Raw genomic sequence first — 22,448 nt, forward strand, 5'->3', positions numbered from 1 at the left:
TTGAATAGGAGTTTTCGTACCTCCTTCTTTTGGAGCAAACTTCGTAGGTTGCTTGTCAACTTGCTTCTCAACTTGAGAATTCTTCACAAATGGTTTCTTGGCTTCTTGCATGGGGCCCTTATTCTTTTGCCAATTGGAGGAGAAAGCTCCTCGTTCTTTGTTATGGTTCCATGAACTCACATAGCCCCTTGATTTATTGATTTTGTCCTCCTTGAGACCCTCCTCTATTTCAATAGCCGCTTGAAGGGTTTCTTCAATGCTCCCATAGTTGTGGAGTCTCATTTGGGAGACAATGTCACCATTTAACCCGGCTCGGAACCGAGTCATAGCATTTAACTCATCCTCGTCAAAGTCAATTCTCATCTTGACAATTTGAAACTCATCATAGTATTCTTCCACACTCTTTTTGTTTTGCCTTAAGGTATACACCTTCTTGAGTTGTTCTTGTTTGTAGCGCTCGGTGACATACTTACGCCGCATGGCCTCCTTCAATTCATCCCAAGTAGGTGTGGGCGGGAGTCCAATAATTCTTCTTGCTTTCACTTGAGTTTCCCACCATGTGGAGGCATACCCCTCGAATTGAGCAATGGCGTAAGAAGCCTTTTTCACCTCGGACATGTCATTCGTCAAGAAGATTCTATCACAATGCATCACCCAATCAAGGAAGGTATCGGGATCACTACTTCCTTTGAAGGTTGGGAGAGTAACCTTGATGGAATTGAGACTCGTGTCTCGCCCTCCGCCATAACCGTGATTCCTATTAAAATCTCCATCATCGTCATAACCTTGATGGTCACGACCTTGGTACCCTTCACGAGCTTGGTACCCTCTTTGCCTACCCATGTGAGGGTTAGGACCATGCCTTCCACCCCTTCCTCGATAACCTCCTTGTGCTTGCGCTCGTGGCCTCCAACCTTGGTCACCATAATGTTCGTGCTCAAGTATAGCTTCCTCTATCTCTTCCTCATTTGGTTGTTGGATGTTTGGACGGTTTTGGGGTGGCATTGGTGCATTTGGGTGGGGGTCATTTAGGGGTGGGTCATTTGGAGCTTGATCTTGTTGGAGTGGGTTGTTCCGTTGACCTATGGGAATGTTGTTTGGTGGGGTGAGAGTCGTGTTTTGGGGAGTGGGGTTATATAGATGATGGAAGGTGCCGGGTGACACTGTAGGTGAAGTGCTTCGAGTAGCTCCACTTGTGCCACCTTGGTATTGCACTTGAGGCGAATATGAGACCTCCCTACTACCTCCTTCAATTGCTTCCACCCTACTTCCCAAGTTTTCCATTCGACCACCCATGTTTTCCATTCGACCACCCATACCATCCACTTTATCGTTCAAGGCTTGTAAGGCTCTCATTACATCAGCTAGTGTGAGTTCCCCGGTGGGAACTCGAGTTTCATCCTCCGTAGCCATGGTACCTATTAAGACACTCAACAAAGCAAGCAAACACGTTAGATTAGTAAAATCAACTCACAATCGCTCAAGTATGCGCACCTTTGATTGCCTCACAAATTGCTTCCGCCAAAGATTGTGTGCTTGTTAATGTTGACTAGTCACAAGGGTTCAAATTCTACTCTTGGTCGGAATAGATTCTTGTTATCAAAAAGAACGAGGACGACTCAATAAAACAAACGCACTTGAGCCAAGAAATGACAACGAAGTAAAAAAAAAAAAAAGCACGAAAGAATTGGCACGAACAAAATGCGGACACAAGAACTAGCAAACACAAGTAGGAACAACTACTAAATGGCTACTAGTTGAGAGACACTAGAAAATGGAATGCAAAAATCGGGAAAATAACTAAAATTTCGGGCCCGGGTAGGTGATAACTTGAAAACACGACCGGGAAGCCCCAATTGATCCAAGGTATCAATTTGAAATAATGAATTTTTTTAAATTTCTATACTCTCTTTTTTTTTTTTTTTTTTTTTTTTTTTTTTTTTTTTTTTTGTTCCCTACCAAAGGATTAGGGACACAATATCATCAACTAAGGATCAAGAAATTTTTGTTTTGAGAATTGAAATCAAAGAGAATTAAAGTTGGAAAAAAAAAAAAAACCTGAAATGCGCCATATGCGACAGCTGTGCATCACATGCGACTCGCATGTGAAACATGCGATGGCGATGTGCGGTTCGCAGATGATGCAACCAAGGTATCAACTCTCTGTCACAAGATGCGACACCATGTGCGACTCGCATGTGCTACATGCGATGGTGAGATGCGTCTCGCATATGAGGCAGCCAAATTTCAACTTTCTGTCACAAGATGCGACATAACCTGCGACTCGCAGGTTCAACATGCGATTCGCATGTTGTGTCGCATGTGGGTCAACTCGATTTTTTTTTTTTTTTTTTTTTTTTTTTTTCGCAAAAATCAGAAATATTTGACAACTTTTGGATCAAATGGCCCTTTGGAGAGCCTTCTTCCTTATGAAGATTTGAAGGTCTTCAAGAACACAAGAACACTTCAAAAATTCAACTACCCTCAAATCAACTCCTAATTGGCTCAAATTTCGGATTTAAGTTCTCTTTAATGTAGAGAACAAAGCCCAATAGGTTTCAACCTTCAACTTCACCTTCTTCAACAAGACCCACTTTCAAGTTCTTGAAGCTTTGAAGCTCAACAATGGTGGAACACAAACCCTAACTCCAAATTGACTTGAAATGGAAGATTTAGACTCTAGAAACACTAGGAAACTCTAATCTAACACTAGATTCAACAAAATCAACAAGAAAATTCGAATTTTTTTTTTTTTTTGTTTTTTTTTTTTTTTAATTTCGGATTTTTTTTTTTTTTTTTTTTTTTTTTTTTGTTGAATCAAAACCCAAGATTAGATTTGGTAGAACAAATCTAAACTAAGCTCTGATACCAATTGATACAATATTCCATACGAAAATGAAGAAAAAGGACAAGAAACATAAAGGATAGATAATTTGACACAACTAAAGACCCAAATTAGCAACCAAAGTTCTTGAATTAACTTGACCTCTAATTTAGGAACTAAAGAGCACCAAACTCTTAGGATGACCAATAGGGATTTGATACCCTAATAACCAATCCTCTCACAAGATTCACAATCTCTAGCTTAGCAAGCTCTCAACACTCAAAAGAGTTCACAATTTCAAGACATCAATATTCAACATAGACTAAGTCTTCCAAATGAAATAGACTACTACTTATACTAAGGTTCAAAAGAAGACAACTACACTATTACACTTTTACCCTTAATGAAGTAAGGGCCTTGTTTGGGTGTCTTCTTTTGGGAACAAAACTTGAATTTGCAAATCTTCAAGTAATAGTCACATTGAAAGTATGACCATCTTCCAACCTCTTCTCCAAACCATCCTCCCATGCTATCATGAACACTTGCAATCCCCGGGAAGGTGTTAGAGTGTATTCAAGTATGTCCCTCCTCATGAACAATGCTTGCATAGCTTGAAGTTCCCTCGCTTGGCTCCTTGTAAAAGGTCTTGATGCCATTCGAGTTGTATCAGCTGGAAACTTCTTCTTTTGGGGCTGATTTGGGCCTCATTTCATCTCACTTTGGACTTTAATTTGGGCCTCCAAATAAGTGTAAGACTTGAGGAAAAAATCTGAATAGGGCTGGAGCTCTTCTTCCATCACAAGACACTTTTGAATTGTTGATTGTAGCCCATTAAGCTTGTCTTGCAATTTCCTCGTTTGAGATCTTGTCATGGGTCTTCTTGGAACTTCCATATCTTCATCCACGTCCTTCAATAATTCTGAGCTACCATGGATGCTATCATTCTCCCCCTCTTAAAGAAGATTCGTCTCGAATCTTGGTGGTGACCTTATTTTCTATTTAATGCATTTGAGCCTTCATGGTTGCTATCATTCTTCCTCTCTTAAAGATTATTCTCGTCCTCGAATCTTGATATTTTCCTGCAACCAACATGATAATCACAATAAGTAGAAAAACACAACAACCACTTGGTATGAGTAACACAAGGTAGTGACCATGCAACCATTTAATCCACTTATTATTTTTATGCACAAACACTCCTTTTAAAAGTCCAAGTATAACATCAGCTAACAGGAAAATGTAATCACCAACACAAGCACTAAAAACACAATTCATAAGCTCTTTAAATTGCAAAGGGTCATTAGCTAGACCAAAAGCGTATGAATACAAGGAAAACATACCATATTTGCTCTTGCTAAATAATTTAACCTCACCATTAGATATACCATAATCAAGATATGGACCAAAAGTAATTTCCTCAAGAAGTGGCTTGGAATAAACCTGCAAAAAAGGATCGACGAAACAAGATAAAGATATTGTGAAATTAGCAATGTGTGAGCACTTATCCTTTTCCACACTTGAGTGACTATATCCTGCATTTAGCTCAACTTCCTTAATATCTAAGACACCAAAAGCTTCATGTGTCTCATTATCTTCATTGGGAATTTCACCATCTTTTCTTCCTTCATTGGTATCCCAAAGTGGACAAAAATAAACTGCAAACTCATCTTTATTATCATCCCACAATGGGTTATCACACAATTTAAAACCTTGACTAATGAGATTAGTCATATCCCCTTCCATTGCTACAACTAAAAGATTACTAGCATAGTGCACATTAGACATGAATGAGTTCTCATCAACAACTGCATCACTAGAGTCAAATAAAGAATGACCTAAACAAGGAGAATAACTCTCATCCATAGGTGATGAAACAACAGATTCAAAAATTGAATTATCACAACTCTTACCTACAATTCCTTCACATTCAATGGCTTTTAAAGCACATAAAGTATTAGGTTTAGCCATTTTACCACAAGTTGCTTCCTTAAAGGATCCTCTACCTTGGTCTACATGTGATGTAGCACTTGAAAATTTTGCGGAATCTTCTTGGCAACATAAGGTCTTTATCTCTTTTCTTTGTTGTTCTAAAGACCGCATGGGCGCTTGTTCCGAAACCTGCAATGTAGATTCAAAAACATTAGAAAGACAAAGAGTAAGGAGGTTAGAAGATAAACAAGAACCATTCTCATTAAGCTCTCTTTTGATTCTCTCAATTCTTGTAACAAAACACTTTTTGTTCTAACATCTCTGCCTTCACTCTCATTCTTTTCACTCTTGCTTTTGTTTTTATCTCCATTCTTTTCTTGTGACAACTCACTCGCTTTTCTCAACTGAAACTTTCCTTTTTCCTCTCTTGAGTTACCATTTGGCACTCCCTTACTCCACCCAATTTTGTATCTCTCTTCCTTATAATTTTCTTTTTCACTCAGTTCTTTTATTCTCTCATCTTCTCTTTTTTCTGGAGGTTTAGGAACTTCTGTTAGTGTAAGAGAAGTTACACATGATGAAGAGTCACTCTTTTGTTCACAACTTGACTCCTCCTCTTGGAAGATTACATACTTAACCATCTTATTGGAACGATTAGGACTTTTGGAGTTAGCTTCATCTTGGGACAGTGTTATAGAATGAATGCGCCTCAATTCCTCCTTTAAATCACTCCACGTCAAAAGTAGCCGATTAAATTTCACCCAATGAGGATTACGATAATCATCGACTATCTTCCGTAATTTCAAGGACAATGCCCTTGTGGCAAACTCCAATTTTTCCATCTCCCAAAAATTGTTACAAGCAAATATATGCTCCATATAGTATTCCCATTGTAGGTAAGTTTCTTTACTAGCACACATGCACAATCTTGGTAGTACCACATGATTACTGCCGCACTTGGCCAATCCTTCATAATCATAGATTCTTGCAATTGTGAAAGACATAGTTATTTTAAAGAAAATGTATCACTCAGTTTTTTTTTTTTTTTGGCTTTTTTCCTCAATTATTCTCACCCACTCTTGCCTTTTTCCCCTCAAATAACCTTTGGGAAAACACTTTGTGGATTTATAATTAAACCCCACTAGAATCAAGCCCTTAGTAGTAAAATAAAGAATTTTAGGGCACTAAAAAAAATGAAGAACCAATCCTAGAAAGAATTAGAATTTAGTTGAAACAAGACTCGAACAAAAAGGACTTTTTTTTTTTAACAAAAGCTAAAAGGAGTAAGAAAAAAATTGATTGCTTCTTAGGATCCCCTCTTCTTGTTTTCTATCTTAATCTTTAGAAAACAAATAAATGGAAGAAATTTCTTTGAAGAGCAAACACTAAACTTTTTTTTTTCTTTTTTTTTTGCTCTTTTTTTTTTCAAGAAATCCCCAAGATTATCAAGAACGGAATCTTGATAGAACCTCTCTGATACCACTTGATAACAACGCGGTTAGGGAGATCCCGAATTTACAATTAAAATATAAGAAGTGCGGAAGCAAATATAGAAAAGAATCTAAAAACTAGAAAATAAAAGATATGGGAAATTCGAAGGAACAATCCACGAATTTCCAAGAACGTTAGTTCTAAAGTCTTGACAAGATCCAAGTAACAACGTATAGATTTATAGGAAGAAATCTAACGCTTTTACTTGAGATAACAAATCAAAAACAATAGATTAGGATCCTGACCGCTTTGTGAGTAACTTAAGACAACAATTAGTATTTAGAACTAACCGCCTTCGAAAGAATACCAAAAAGAAATCAAAGATATCAAGGAAGAAATTATCTTACTACCTTGAACTAGGAACTAGTTAGGTTGAAAGATAAATCCAAAAGTAATGCCACAAAGGTTCAAAAGAACTCTCAATATAATATATTCTTCAAAATCTAATTTACAATGGATGACAATCACCCCTATATATAGTTGTAAAGGAAGGAACTAGTCCAAATAGAAATAAATGGGAATTATCTTCCCTAGAAACATAGAAGACTTCCCACACTAGGACCAATGTAGTCAACATAGATTAAAACAACCTAGAAGACTACCCACACTTGGACCAATGCAAGTCAACATAGATTAAAACAACAATTAATTATTTATTCTAGAAACTAATTTGGGCCAATTTGGGCTGCTGGAAACTTCTTCTTTTGGGGCTGATTTGGGCCTCATTTCATCTCACTTTGGACTTTAATTTGGGCCTCCAAATAAGTGTAAGACTTGAGGAAAAAATCTGAATTGGGCTGGAGCTCTTCTTCCATCACAAGACACTTTTGAATTGTTGATTGCAGCCCATTAAGCTTGTCTTGCAATTTCCTCGTTTGAGATCTTGTCATGGGTCTTCTTGGAACTTCCATATCTTCATCCACATCCTTCAATAATTCTGAGCTACCATGGATGCTATCAGGCGCATTACAACATTCGATGACAAATGTTTTTAACGGGGAGAAGGATGTTACACCACGTATCTTCGAAGAAGCACTTATCAAATTTGAAACGTAAGTACGTTGAGTTATGGTTAAATAAACACACTTTGGAATATAAGGAGCAAGCATTATTAAGTATATTTAATGAGAGAAGAATGTATATAAGGTATACCGGAAGGTTTTGTATGGAAATGAGTGGAAGAAATGGAGTAGTACGACTTTCGAGAGTGGATGGGAAAAGTTTCGTGTGAAAATTTTGGTCCAACTTGAGGGAAGAATATCTCTTAGCATATGAAGTGTTTTGAAGTGAAACAAAAGCCTAAAATGAATTTCGTCGAGTCTAGTTTCATACACAACAAACCCCTTGTTGATAGGACGTCAGAGTAGAGAATTATGGAAGTTACAAGTTCGGCTGACGAAGTAGAAACGCGTGTTACAGTACCGACCTGCTACAGTACTGCTACAATAAACTGCTACATTGACCCAGATGCCATTATCAGCCACCTCAAGCTCTCACCAGGTGCTATGATATCTAATCTCACTAAAAATCTTTCAAGAAGAAGTGTAGTATGAAGCTCCTCATAGTTGTTGTCCTTATGCTGTCCACTGTCTCTGATCAAGCTTACACATTCAGTCATGTTGAATGGTTGTAGCTGGATTAGCTAACTAAAGAAATCCTGTTAGTAGGATGAACATTCCTGTTAATACCACACACTAACAAGGATAACCTTAGTCATCTAACCAAGACTACAACACTCCTATGAAGCCGTTATCATGATCCTTTATTTCTTTGTGTAACTGAATCTTGTGTCATCACTTGTTGGCATGATCAGTAGAATATGATCAATCTGGTTCTCTATTTCTGTATATCTTGCTTCTGAAGTTAGGCATCATCATCTTATCAGCATTGAGAATCTTCTTTGCACCTGTTGGCAACTCAGCAAATGAATGAAAGTGAACTGTACCTGCAAAATCAAAAACCATGTTAGCTAAAAACTCAGCAAGTGCATTGCCTTCCCTAAGGATATGAGAAAACTGCACTTGGTCCTTGTTCCTCCAGAAGTTGATCTTAGTAACTTCCATACTGATCTTCCATGGAATCTCCCATATTCCTTGAATAATGTTTATCATGGACAGAGAATCTGATTCAATCATTACAGGCACCAAATTATTTTTAATACAGTGCTCAATCCCATCCAAAATAGCTACAGATTCTGCTGTGATGTTAGTTGTATCAGCTATTCTTCTTGCCCCAGCATATATCAGGTTTCCAACCTCATCTCTAATGCAGAAAGCAGTTGAGCTCAACCCTGGATTACCCCTAGAAGCCCCATCTGTATTGCACTTGAACCATCCAGCCTCAGGAAATTTCCATTGCACCATCTTATATCCTATTCTAGGCCTGTAATCCTCCAAATATTTCACTATGTGAGGCCAATCATGTGGAATATTTCTCAGCCAAGGATATAATGTCTTCACCAGTTGCTATAGATTATAATTGATCCCATTTATCACCTTTAGTTTATTCATCTTACCCCATGCATGCTAGTATTTCTTCTCTTCCATAATTGCCAACATATGAATGCTTGTGCTGCCTGCATAACTGATTTGAGTTTTGTAGGACCTTGCATATACCACCAATGCACTATTGTCTGATGAATCTGAATCCTTGGCACAACTATCCCAACAACAGCATTATAATAGTGCCAAATTTCTGCTGCAAAATCACCTGTGAGGAATAGATGTTGAACTGTCTCCTCCTGATGAGAGTTCAGACAACATCTACATCTAGATACAATGCTAATATTCATTCTCTTTAGTACACCATCCACTGGAATTTTGAACTTCCACAGTCTCCAAAGGAAGAATGATATTTTGAATGGAACTCCTTTGTGCCACAACTTTGAAAAGTAAGCTGCTGTTTGAGCCTTTTTCCTGAGAAAATTCCAAGCACTCCCTACAGTGAAATCTCCTGTTGTACTAGCCATCCAGCAGGCTTTATCTTTCTCCTCTGAATGCTCCACTATATTCAACTCTTGTAAGATATGATCACACACATTACTTGGCAGTTTGGCATGCAATTTTTGTGCATCCCATCCTTCTGCATTCATAAAGTGTGATACTTCTTCAATGCGGGTGTCAATCTGAAAATCTGGTGGTAAGACCTGTTTGAGTGAACAAATTTTTGTCCAATTATCTTCCCATACATCACATGCTCCATTTTTAGGTTCCCACCATATCTGTTGATCCACCTGATCCCTTGCCTTTATCATTCTTTTCCACACTTGTGATCCACCTTCCACTGCACTTCAGTAGGCTTCTTCTTCTTGCAATATTTATTCCACATAAAGGCTGACCATAATGTATTTGATGTTCTAAATTTCCACCATAGTTTGGCAAAAAGAGCTTTAGACACATCATCTAGAGATCTGAATCCTAATCCTCCTTCATCTTTTGGTAAACATACCTTGTCCCAAGAGGACCAGTGCCTGCTTTTACCTTCTTCCTTGGTACTCCAGTAAAACCTTGCAAAGATTTTATGAAGCTCATTAATGGTATATTTTGTGGGAACAACAGCTGACAGCATGTATATTGGAATACTCTGAAGCACACTATTGATAAGAACTGCTTTTCCACCAAAAGAGAGCAATTTTCCTTTCCAATTTTGCAGCTTGTTTTTCACCTTCTTGATAAGGTCATTGTAATATACCTTTTTCCTCCTTGAATGAAATATAGGACATCCCAAGTATGTTAATGGAAATTGATCCCTTTTAAAGCCTGTAATCTGCTCCACCTACTGAGCCAGTGCACCAGAAATCTTGTGATGCATATAAAAGGCACTCTTGCCTTTATAAGCTGACCTGAAATTGCCTCATACTATTGCAATATCTTCATAATTCTCTTCAATGAACCCCCTTCTGCAGATGCAAATATAGTATCATCTGCATTTGCCAGATGGTTGATATTTTGACTCCATTTAGGCATGCCATAACCCACATACTCAGAATTTTCAAATTTTGCATTTAGAGCTCTTGATAACACCTCTGCTGATAAAATGAACAATGCAGGTGAAAGTGGATCACCTTTTTTGACACCCCTGGTTGAATGAAAAAATCCTTTGGCCTGACCATTAAGAAGGATGGAATACCAGTTATTTGCAATCAACCTCCAGATCATGTCAATGAATTGACTAGCAAATCCCATTCTGCTGAGTACCTTTATCAAATATGACCAAGATACTCTATCATAGGCTTTTGCCATATCTAACTTGATCACTACATTAGCTGGTTTGCCCCTTTTTCTGATGTCTGTCACTATTTCCTGTGCCAATAGGACATTCTCAATAATGCTCCTCCCTTGAACAAAACCTGCTTGATTAATAGAAATCAACTGAGGTAATACAGTCTCCAATCTATCATGAACCACTCTTGACATCACTTTGTTGATAAAGTTACTTAAACTTATAGGCCTTAAGTCTGAGTAACTTTGAACCAACTCCTTCTTTGGTAGCAACACAGGATTTGTGTGTGTGACTGACTTTGGAAGAGTATGACCCTGAAAGAAAGCCACCACCATCCTGTATACATCCAAGCTAATAATGTCTAACAAGTCTGGTAGAAAACTCCAGGAAAGCCATCAGGACCACTAGCACTTGATCCACTAAGGTTGAAAACAGCTTTTTTGACTTCATCAATACTGGGCATTTGACAAAGAAGATCATTTCTGTTTTGGTCAACCAAAACAGGAATGAATGATAGCAAATTTTCATCTCCAATTAAATCTTCTTGTGAGAATTGTTGAGAGTAAAAGTTCACAGCCTCATCTGCCATTTGATCCTCATCCTCAATCCATGAACCATCTGAGTTTTGAATTCTTTTGACCTGCAATTTCTTCCTTCTTCCCTTTACTAGATTATGGAAAAATCTAGTATTTTTGTCTCCATCTACAAACCAATCCAGGCCTGCTTTTTGTCTCCAGTACTCTTCTTCATAATGCAAATATCTCTTAGTCTCAGCCCGAGCTTTCTGCAAAACCACTCTATTTATTTGGCTTGGATTTTGTTCAAACAATTGTTCCTTTAATCTCACTGTTTCCTCCCTGATGATCAGCTGCTTGAATACATCACCAAACATATCCCTGCTCCATTTGGATAACACCCCTTTCAGCTTTTTCATCTTACTTTTGAAGTTTATGAAAGGATCATCATGCTCCCAAGTGGACCAATTCAGCCTGACTGTCTCTATGAAAGATGCATGTTCTATCCAGAATGATAGAAATTTAAAAGGAGTGACCAGATTCTGATGCTTATGCCCATAGGTACACATAAGTGGAGCATGGTCTGATCCAGTTCTTGCAAGATGTTCCACTTCTATATTTCCAAAGTTGTCCAGAAGCAGTGAATTCACCAACATCCTATCCAGTCTCTCAAAAATACATGCTTCATCTGCTCTACCATTCCACCAAGTGAAGGGACTACCCTTAAAATTTACCTCTTCAAGATCACAAGAGTTTATGCAAAAAGCAAAGTCTTCTATATCCTGAGGTTGAATAGGATTACCCCCTATCTTTTCTTCATCATTCAGAACCACATTGAAGTCTCCTCCTATTAACCAGGAACTAGATAAGGTATTGGAAAGATAATAGATATCCTCCCACAACTCTATCCTCTCAGAAGCACTACATTTAGCATATACTAAAGTAGTAATAAGATGCTGATTCAAATCTTGTAAAAACAACTTCAAAGTAATCTGCTGAGGAGAATCCATCAGAACTTCTACATTTATATTATCAGCCACAAAGTACCAGATTTTGCCATTACAGTTGGCATTGGCTAAACACATGCCCAACCTCCTTCTATAATGGTTTATTGTCCTGACCTGTTGAAAAGGTTCCATGAGAGCAATCAAGAAGAATTTGTGATGTCTGTTTAACATTTGTACCCTATGAAATGCTTTTTGTGTCTTCACTAACCTAATGTTCCAAATGAATGACTTCAACATCATTTAACATTAGATTTAGTAGCATTTCTCTTTGGTACCACCCTGAGTGGAATTTTGCTTGTCAATAGCATTCTTCTTGCCTTTCTTCTGACCCTTATTGTTAGACTTGCTATTAGGAGATATATCAACCTGCTTAAGAATGGTGTCCTTATTTTGCTTAATATTCTCCTCCTTGTAATCTCTATGGAGATCTCTGATATCCTCCTCTACTTCCAAACCATCTATATTATGAGAGATCAGGTCACGAAGATCTTTGACTGGGGAAGACTTTCTACAAAATGTAACCTGATGATGGTCAATATGTGAAATCACCAATGCCTTTTCTGAGGAAGCATGATCTGGTGGATCTGCATCTTGCTCCACATACACCTGCTCCTTCATCATGCCACTTATGACATCCACTACTGTTGCCTCTATTGACTGCACATTTTCCTGCACTTTTTCTTCGTCTTTGCTCAATATTATGAATTATCACTGAGGTAGAACCCTCTGTAGCCCCTTTTATTTCATCCGCTCTTGTATCATCAACATCCAAATGTTCATCATGATCTGGATGATCATTTTGTTTTTGCACCTCCTCTTTGTCTGGACTATCTTCTTGCCTCAAACTTGTTCCTTTTTCTGCTGTATTGATGCCTACTTCCTCACTGTCCTTTTTACTAGATTCTCCATCAGTTTTACCATGTTCTCCATCTTCTTGTTGGCTTTCTCCTATATTCAATTCCTTTTCTGCTGCATTGGTGCCACCATGACACGATTCTTCCACACTGTCCTTTTTAGTAGAGTCTCCATCAGTATTACTTTGTATTCCATCTTCATATGGCCCTTCTCCTGGAATCAATTCCTTTTCCTCCACCTCATCAGCCCATGAGCTATGAATTTCTTTTTCCTGTATACTGCCTGGAATAACTTCATGATCACATAGCTGACCTTGTGTGGAAACTTGAGTAACATCTGCAGTATTCAGCCTTGTCTCCACCTGATTACTTTGACCATCCTTGTTGCATTTGCATTGGAAATCTCCCCTTCATCTTTGGATGTACTTGTACTTAGTATCTCTCCTTCCTCCACAGTGTTCAGTACATCAAATTTATTTTGCACCATCACTTGTACTTCTGAATCATCATTGTTCTTTGCAGCAACATGTTACACTTTGCTTTCATTCCCCTTATCATAATTGTTAGTTATTGGGACATACTTCACCATATGATAGTTTCTGCCATGGTACCATCTACGTGCCTCCTGCTTGCCTTTATCCTTAACAGCTTGTACTTCTTGATTTCATGTGTCCTTCACCCCTTTATCTGAGCCTGTAACCTCAACAGCTACTGTTTTCTTCAATTCAGGATGAAGGATTCTACACTCATCTCCAGAATGGCCTTGAATCTTACATTCAGTGCAATACTTTGGTAAGAAATCATATTGAATTTTGACTTTCATCTTCCTGATGTCCTTAGTATTCTCATTCTCTATTTCCAACATCAGAAATTGAGGTAATTCAGCAAGGAGATCAACTTGTACCTTGACTCGAGCACAACTAGGTCGAGTCTGGTTTATAGTTGCCAAGTCCAACTGTAAAGGCTTTCCAACAGAAGAAGCCATCGTAAACAAAGATTCTTTGACAAAGAAAGTAGGTAATAAGTTTGGAAAAGAAATCCACGCCATTGCCTGAGATGTTTCTTCATCAACTTTGAACTTGGAATCATAGATAAGGGGCCTCATCTGAAAAGTAACACCATCTTTAGCCTTCAAATAATATGCTCCTCCAGACATAATATTGATAAAATCTTCCATCAATGAGCATCTGATCAAAACATGTCTTGGCCTAAATAAACCAACCTTACAATCACCTTTTATACCACATTGTGATGGTATAATGCTGCGTAGTTCTTCCAACTCCGGCCATCCATGAGAAAATTTGCCTATTACTGCATGTTGAAGGTCTTCCAATATATCCATTCTTTTGATTTCATCCTCGGTCCACTTCACCATTGGAATACCATCAATATACGTTAAATTCTTCCTAGGTATAGGTTCACATTGCTGCTTCATTGTTGTACAGATTTCCTCACTTCCCGTTAGTGTATTGGCAAAGCTTTTTAAAGAAGAAGGGTATTTAGAAGGGTTTACGTTAGGGTTTGAAGAATTAGGGTATGATTGAGATGAAGATGAAGGTAATATATTGGATTGAGGAGGTTTGAAATATGATAGAAGAGGTCAAAGGAAGTGGTTGGTCAGCCGCCAACGACGGCTGACCAGAGGCCGGAATGGCCATAGTACGGCTAGAGTAGGGTTTGTAGTATTAGGGTTTGCATGAACTTTGAGGAGAGAGAAGAGAGCTTCTGTAAAAATCCTTGCTTTAGCTAGTAGAGATGCATTCTCTCCCACAAGAATTCAAGAGATATTAGTGATCAACTTCATCAAACCAAGTGAATCAAGTGTGAGAAACTCATTGAAGTTCATCCAAGACAAGGAATCCAAGTGAAGGTGAAACTAGGGTTTTGCTCAAGTGAAGTGTTTGCACTCAAGGTTCATTCCTACATAATCTAAGGTAAGTTTTATGGTATTTCCATGTTGTTTAAGGTATTTGAAAGTTGAAACACTTGGATTGTAGAAGAATATGAAAAATGGGTCATGAATGTGGGAATAGTGTCACTTTTGAGTAATAGCTTGGGTTGAGTCATGATTCTTGATGTGTTATGATTATGGTTACGTTATAAATGATGTTAAGACATTGTATATGAATGAATGTAATCGTGTGTTATGACTATGAATATGGATGATTGGAAGTGAATTGAAGTGGAATTGTGAAATGAGGGTAATGTAGATGAATGAAGATTGTTGGTTATGATATTGTGAATGTTATTATAAATGTTTGGGAGTTATGGGGAAGGTTGTATAAACAAAGGAAATGCTGCCCAATTTTCTCTAGCTTTAGTAAGCACGTTCATATAATCGATTAGCTAACGTGAATGCGAATTCTCTTGAAGGTAGAAATGTGAGCATTGAAGGAGAACAATCAAGCGATGGAAAATTGTTAAACGAAAGAGGTATGTAAGGCTAGTCCCTTCTTTCTAAGGCATAACTCTTATGGCATGAAGCCTCCTATCTTTCCACGATTTTCCTACATATCGGGAATTATGAATCTACGAGTATAAAGAGCTTCATACAAGATAAAGAAAAGAGATACGTTACGAGCATGCCAATACCAATGATGAATCTAAGTCTAGAAGTCCTAAAGCTCATGATACGATATCCCTACGAAGCTAATGATCCTTATATGATTCCTATGATATTATTTCCCTACCTCTCCATGACTTTCTTATATTTCGGGAACTATGAGTCAACATTGATAAAGAGCTTCTTATGAGATAAAGATGAGAAATGTGTCATGAATACAAAAATGATTATGGTAAGTATAAGCCTAGAGATTCTAAAGCAAGATATGATGTTCACGAAGTTATGATCTTACTTACGATCCCTTGATGTTGTTCATGGTGTACACTCACCTTAAAATGTTAGTTCATTTAAGGTGAGATACGATGAATATGATTACTCCATAATGTAATCGGGGGTTGTCAACCTTATGTCACCCTGACATCGTTATAGATTGTCTATAAGCTCTAATGCATGACCTATGACCAATGTTCCGAAAAGTTACGAGTCTATGTTCATAGGGGGTTCCATATGGGATAAAGGAAAGAGATATGCTATAGATACGATAATGATAATGATAAGCCTAAGTTTAGAGATTATAAAGCCTATCATACGATATTTTTATGAAGTTCATGCTACGAATATGATATGATTTTCATAGACTGTCTTTAAATCCAAATGCATGCTTTATGGAAAGTTATGATAAGCTCATCAGATGTATGTGATGGCAATGATGATGATGAGATATACCGAGCCTTGATATGGCCGGGTACGGAAGACATGTATGTGATATTGTCGAGCCACTACGTGGCCAAATACAGATGATGCTTTATGTGTATGAGCAGATACGGTACTACGATATATATATATATATATAGGATAAGATGATGTATGCGCTATGACGATACATGTACTATGGTTATATATGATATAGGCATGAAAGGTATCCACCCTTAAAAGTTACGCAAGTTATATCTTCATTTTATGTCTTATGATTTCCTCTGTTATGTTTATTTCATTCATGCCTTACATACTCAGTACAATGTTCGTACTGACGTCTGTTTTCTTTGGACACTGTGTTCATGCCCACAGGTAGACAGGGAGACGGTGCTGACTTATAGGAGCTACCAGCAGATTCACAGGAGCACTCCATTATTCCTGAGGTGCTATTTGGTTTATCCTTTTGTGTATATATATATATGTATATGTATTTTGGGCACGATGGGGTCTTGTCCCGTCCATATGTCTAGTACTCTAGTAGAGGCTCGTAGATACGTATGTGTGGGTAGTATGGTCTCACGATATCATTATTGTACGTATATTATTTTGATAGCCGAAGGGGTTATGTTTATAAATGTAATTATGTTTCCAAATGAAAAATGATTTTCCTATGATTGAGTATTATGTTAATGAATGTACGCTTAATGAGCATGATAAGTAAGCAGTTGTGGGCAATTAGTGAAAAAAAGGACTGCCTCTGGGTCAAGTGGGTGCATAGCTACTACTTAAAGCAAGAAACTGTAGTGCATTGTAGCATACCTGCTAATGCACTTGGGTAATAAGAAAGATCATTGAAACCAGGAACTTGTTTACCTAAAATCCACATCTACAAGGCAATCTACACTCTAGAATGGCCACTATGGTCAAGGTCCATCAAAAAAGTGTACCTGTCCTTGCTTCCTATTCTTCCAAGAGCTCCTTGGAAGTGTTTAACTTTGTTACCTTGCATACACCATAGACATAAATTCACCTTATGGCTGGCAGTTCAAAAAAGATTGGCAACAGTTGAGAGGCTACAGAAATTTGGAATTCAAGTACCCCAAAGATGTGCTTTCTGCAGTGCACCAGTTGAGACCTTCGACCACTTGTTTTTCTCTTGCCCTACTACAAGTGCACTGTGGCACAGACTCCTACTTTGGCTAGGATTTCACAGACATATAGGAGTATGGCATGAGGAACTTGACTGGGTATCCAGATGGGCTAAAAGGAGAACTCGCAGAGGGGAGATTGTGAGTACTGTCTTCGCTTGTGTGATCAATGCTATTTGGAGGGAGAGAAACGGGATCAGATTCCAACACGGGAGGTACAAGAGTGATAAACTGTGCAGGGAAATTGCTATACATATCCACATTCAGGGTAATCTCTATCCGAAATGGCAAGATCATCTGGCCTCACTTAATGTCATGCCTTGAAGACTATCTAATTGGTGCTGTCTATCACTGCTTGGCTGATTGAGTTCTACTGCTGCTTAGCAAGTTAGGAATTTTGACACTAGCTTGTAGTTAGGCTACATGTAAAGTCTAACATTGTCTGATTGATTAGAGATATCAGGCTACATGATTCACTTTGGTATTAATAGAATCCTTTATTTACCCAAAAAAACAAATGAGCATGATAAGTGATAGAATGAGTGGTGCTCAGTTGTTAGCCCCGGGTACCCGTCATGGCCCCTAGCCGGGTCGTGACAAAAGTGGTATCAGAGCAGTTGAGTCCTAGGAAGTGTCTACGAGCCATGTCTAGTAGAGTCTTTTTTATGGTGTGTTTCTGTCACACCCTAATCTCACTAGGGTGTGATGGGCACCCAACCCTTATTTAGGGCCGAGCGAACCCGCAGACTCTTATTACCTACATAACCTCTTTGGACTTCTAAATCAAATAAACATGAAATTCATAGTAAGGCTTTCAAAATCTTCCTTTCCATCGTACTCAAATCAGATAGAATCTGTAATCACATGGACTTTATAACATAACACAAAATGACACATCGGCTGATGGAGCCGCTTCCAAGACTCCCGATACCAACAACTCTGTCTGCAAAGTCTCTAACTTCGACCAAGACATTATAGCTTAATACTGTTATATCCCGCATTTTTGCGTATTTGGAAAAATTGGAATAATCTTGCTTTGTAGGAAATGAGGGCTATATTTTATTTTATTGCATGTATGTGTGTTATTCATGAAAAATATTGTTGCGGAAATACGGAGGAAGGCCAAGGGCAAAATTGGAATTTTGGAAATTTATTTCGGGAATTACAAAATGTGATCCATAAGTCATTGGGCTCAAAAGAAAATAAAGAGAACAAAGGCCCAAGGTTGAAGGGTGGCCGGCCAAGCCTTGGCCCAAACCCACAATATGAAATTGTCATGTGATTAGTCATGTGACTAGTTAAAATAAAAGAGAGGCTAAGCTTCAAGAATATTCAAGAAACAAGAACAAAGTGAAGAACACCCCAAAGGGGGCCATTCGGCCAAGCTACAAAAAAGAAGAAGAGAGAAATTCCAAGTCCTTCAACTTTCATCCAAAAATCTCATCCTTCTTGAAATCTTATTAAGTTCAAGACGCTCTTCGATGTGGTATAATTAGTTAAGCGAGAAAACTCTGTTTGCGGAAAGTGGAAGTTTGAAGAAAAAGGTAATAATTCTATTCCTTTATGTTATGGAATAAGTGTATATGTTATAGTGATTAGAGTTGCATGAAAATTATGGAATTGTGGTGTGTGGATGCATGGCGTGTGTGTGTATGAAGTGGGGGTACATGGCCGTGAGCCATGGTGATGAAGGGGAGATGGTGAATTAAATTTTATTTAGCTTGTTAGTTGTGTCGTTGTGGCATTATGATGTGAATAAAGGTTTAAATGATTCGAGTCGGCATTAAAATTATTTATAAGTCGTTATGGGGAATGTGTTTTTAATATGATTTTTGGGTAATTATGGGAGTAGAGTTCTAAAATGTGAATTATTGTGGTTGTTGATGATTTGGAAGAAGACAATGCAATTTGGTAGTTCCGTTGTATTTGTAGAAGTTTCGGATGGAATATGGAGTTGGCGGGATTGTTTGAATCCTTGAATATTGTTTGGGACACTATTGAAATATGTTTGAATAATCTTGAATTAGTTTATGAATATGGAAAATGTTGATATTAGTTTGATAATGTGAAGTTGGAATGGAAGTGTGCATTATGTAGAAAGTAAGAATAATTATGTAAGAATGTGTTTTGTTGTGATTGTTGATGTTGTTGGTATTGTTGTGGGTGTTGGTTGTTGATATTATGGCCGAGTTAACTCTCGGGGATGTTGAATTTATAGGGGAAATGCTGCCGAAATTTCGGTAGACAAATATGGATTTATGTTTGAATTCATAAAAGCATGAAACTCATATTTGGTAACTATGACCAATTGAAGATTTTGGAGCAAACGGGATTTGAGTTTGGGCGAGCGTAAGAAGTGAATAAGGTATGTAAAGCTATCCCTTTCCTTCTCTTGGCATGTCCTAGGTGTACTAGGTTTGGATTTGAGCCTCGGGGATTATTCTGTTCATAGAAATCCGAGTTTACTTTTGGTACTATTCCATTCAGCAAAATTGAATTAGAGCCTTTTACTTTGTTGGAAAGAAATGTTCAAACATCTATAATTATCATAAACGTAACCGAATCCCCTTGAAACTTTCATGGTACTTCATAGAGTTTAATGTTTGTGAATTACGTATGCCACCTCGACTTGACCCGAGGTGGGCCCACTAGCCTCGAGACCTCCTTCGTTTGTCTCATTTGACTTACTTTTGTATAATGTCAAAAGGGAACTTTTGCTTATGATTTTAGCCATCAAAGAATGATGTTTTAGTGGCTCCATTATATTCTAATATATACTCTGAATTACAAATCCGATTTCAGAAATACTTTTGTGAAACAGACCCCATATTGTTCAGTTATTCAAACTAGTTTACTTAATTTAATGTCATATGATCATACCGGGTCTGCACCACTGTTTTTATATGTAAATTGCATTAGTTTCTCACTACTCCGCTCGTGCATGTTATTATGATATCGTTCACCGGATCCCGGGCCGGTTTTTTGATCGTGCGTATTATGACATATTCGGCAGTATGATGTGGTACGGTTCCGGAGACCTCGCCATGGGGCCGGGTTCCGTTTATGGAGTTATGCTGTGATATGGCTTATGATATGTTTTAATGATATGATATGTTGTGATGATATGTTGTGTTCGGGGTTTGTACGGAGATTTGAAACCTTCTGGAGTATGCTGTGTTGTGGCACCAGCGTCGGAGTGGTGACCACGTTCCTGAGCCTTATGCATGATTTTTTGTTTGTATTATGTACATATGTCTTCAGTACAAGTTTTGATATATTGATCCGGTATTCTCTCTCTGTACCCTTCACTTCAGTTATGGTTTGGTTTTCTGTACTTTATGCTTTACATACTCAGTACATCTTTCGTACTGACCTCCTTTCTTCGGGGGCTGCGTTTCATGCCCGCAGGTACAGAGGTTCGTGATCCGCCAGTGTAGGCCACCCATTCTGCTATTACAGAGTGCTCCTTCTGATCCGGAGAACATGTGTTGGTACATATCTTTTATGATGTATACGCTTCTATATATTTGACTATTTGGGGTACGGCGGGGCCCTGTCCCTTCATATGATTCCATTATGATTCGTAGAGGCCTGTAGTCATATATGTGGGTCATGGGTCATGTGTGTGTTTGTTTGTTTGTGATCTACGTCTTAATGCGGTCCCGTTTGCTATTGTGGCCAAAACGGCCCATTTGTCTGTATACGTGTATGTAACTGGCGATGTATATTCCGCCAATCTACCAGATTTGGACGCGGCCAAAATGTCCTATATGTGTTTGTATATGTGCATATAATCGGCGATGTGTATTCCGCCGCCTCTTTGATTCTGATATGACATTTTGTACGCGCGACCGCCTCAAGTAATAATTGTTTTCAGTCTATTAAAATGATGAATATTAAATTTTAGTTAAGCTATAATATGGCGGTTTGGTATGTAAGTCTGTTTGGGGTGTCCAAATAGGGCACCAGTCGCGGCCCACGGGGCTGGGTCGTGACAAAAGTGGTATCAGAGCGGTTTGTCCTCGGAATGTCTACAGGTCGTGTCTCGTAGAGTCTTGTTTATTGGTGTGTTGTGCACCACATCTATAAACAGGAGGCTACAGGACATTTAGGGTGTTACCTTTCTTTGGATCTTAGATCGTGCGATAGAGCCCAGCCATAAGAAATGAAATTCCTTTCTACTAACCCTTAATTTCAGCTGGAGAACGGTATCGACAAAAGAGAGCGGCTGATGATATGGGAAGCTGCACTGTACACAGGTAAGCAACGGTGCGAAAAGGGCATGTTGGATAAGGTAAGAATATTGAGATATGATTGAAAAAAAATATATATGGTTGAAGAATTAGATAAGGTAAACAGGAAAGTGTAACAGGCGTCGTTTGAGTTATGTATGTGAGGTAAGTCTCGACATCTTCATACTTTTACTTGAAATTATTAGCCCTGTGTGGCTATGATACGATATGATACGTACGTATATATGTTGGCCCTGTGAGGCATTGTTGGTATTTCTGCGTGCAGGTGTTGGGATAGTAAAAAGTACAGAGGAACCTCTGCCCAATTGTTTTTTCAAGAATTATAAAAAGGAAAATGAGATATAAGTTCTTAACATGTCTTGAAAGTCGATACCGATAGGGTAAATCTAATATGTTGGATTAAAGTTTAAGAGATACCCTCCATGTCATTCGTAAGAAGCACCATCCTTATTTGGGAAATTTTATTTCGAGGAAACATATATGAGCAGCAAATTTGCAATTTATTTAAACGGACCAAAAATACGTTCCAACCACACTTTGCTTTAGAAAAGCCTATGTTGAGGGGCAAAAATGTCTAGCGATTAAGTTTCACCTTATTGGAAAAATACAAAGCGTATGACAAGTAGTTGGGAATTAAATGGTTCGCTCACAACTCATATATATATGGAGGTAATTATGTGAATTAAGTACTAAGAAGTTCTGCGATGTTTGTCGGACTCTAGTTTCCTTCTGCTGGTAGTTGGAGAGGGCCTTACAGTAACATTCTATCAGTTCTCATCGACTAATTGGAGGTGGAATTTGTGGAATAAAAATTTAAACTTGTGGGCTGTTTAGAATTAGATATATAGACGAAGGTAAATATTGAGGATTTAAAAAAAAAAAAAAAAAAAAAAAAAGGGGCGACACGGTAATTATATAGTCAGAAAAGTAAAAGAATCCTCTCTAGA

The 22,448-nt window shown here is 38.1% G+C and overlaps 2 protein-coding genes across 2 annotated transcripts; both read right to left on the minus strand.

The window, feature by feature from the left end:
* Nucleotides 1-10,826: 10,826 nt before the first annotated feature.
* Nucleotides 10,827-12,158, minus strand: LOC132625487 (uncharacterized). Its single transcript, XM_060340147.1, has one exon. It carries the CDS (start codon nucleotides 12,156-12,158, stop codon nucleotides 10,827-10,829), a length of 1,332 nt encoding a protein of 443 aa, XP_060196130.1.
* An 81-nt stretch (nucleotides 12,159-12,239) lies between these two features.
* Nucleotides 12,240-13,328, minus strand: LOC132625488 (uncharacterized). The gene is made up of 3 exons (XM_060340148.1): nucleotides 13,268-13,328; nucleotides 12,700-13,178; nucleotides 12,240-12,656 (listed from the first exon to the last, which is right to left on the minus strand). The coding sequence occupies exons 1-3, from the start codon at nucleotides 13,326-13,328 to the stop codon at nucleotides 12,240-12,242; spliced, it is 957 nt and encodes a 318-aa protein (XP_060196131.1).
* Between the last annotated feature and the right edge of the window lie 9,120 nt (nucleotides 13,329-22,448).

The sequence above is a fragment of the Lycium barbarum genome, unplaced genomic scaffold, assembly GCF_019175385.1.
Source record: "Lycium barbarum isolate Lr01 unplaced genomic scaffold, ASM1917538v2 unchr_scaffold_03, whole genome shotgun sequence".
Classification (NCBI taxonomy): Eukaryota; Viridiplantae; Streptophyta; class Magnoliopsida; order Solanales; family Solanaceae; genus Lycium; species Lycium barbarum.

What these genes read in the sequence shown, in the direction of transcription:
- LOC132625487 (XM_060340147.1), bottom strand. Translation starts at nt 12,158, where the DNA reads ATGTTAAACAGACATCACAAATTCTTCTTGATTGCTCTCATGGAACCT.
- LOC132625488 (XM_060340148.1), bottom strand. Translation starts at nt 13,328, where the DNA reads ATGGTGCAAAATAAATTTGATGTACTGAACACTGTGGAGGAAGGAGAG. An exon ending in AGGAGAGATACTAAGTACAA is followed by an intron (nt 13,179 to 13,267) that starts GTACATCCAAAG and finishes TGAATACTGCAG; the next exon opens with ATGTTACTCAAGTTTCCACA. An exon ending in CTACAGAGGGTTCTACCTCA is followed by an intron (nt 12,657 to 12,699) that starts GTGATAATTCAT and finishes GAAAAAGTGCAG; the next exon opens with GAAAATGTGCAGTCAATAGA.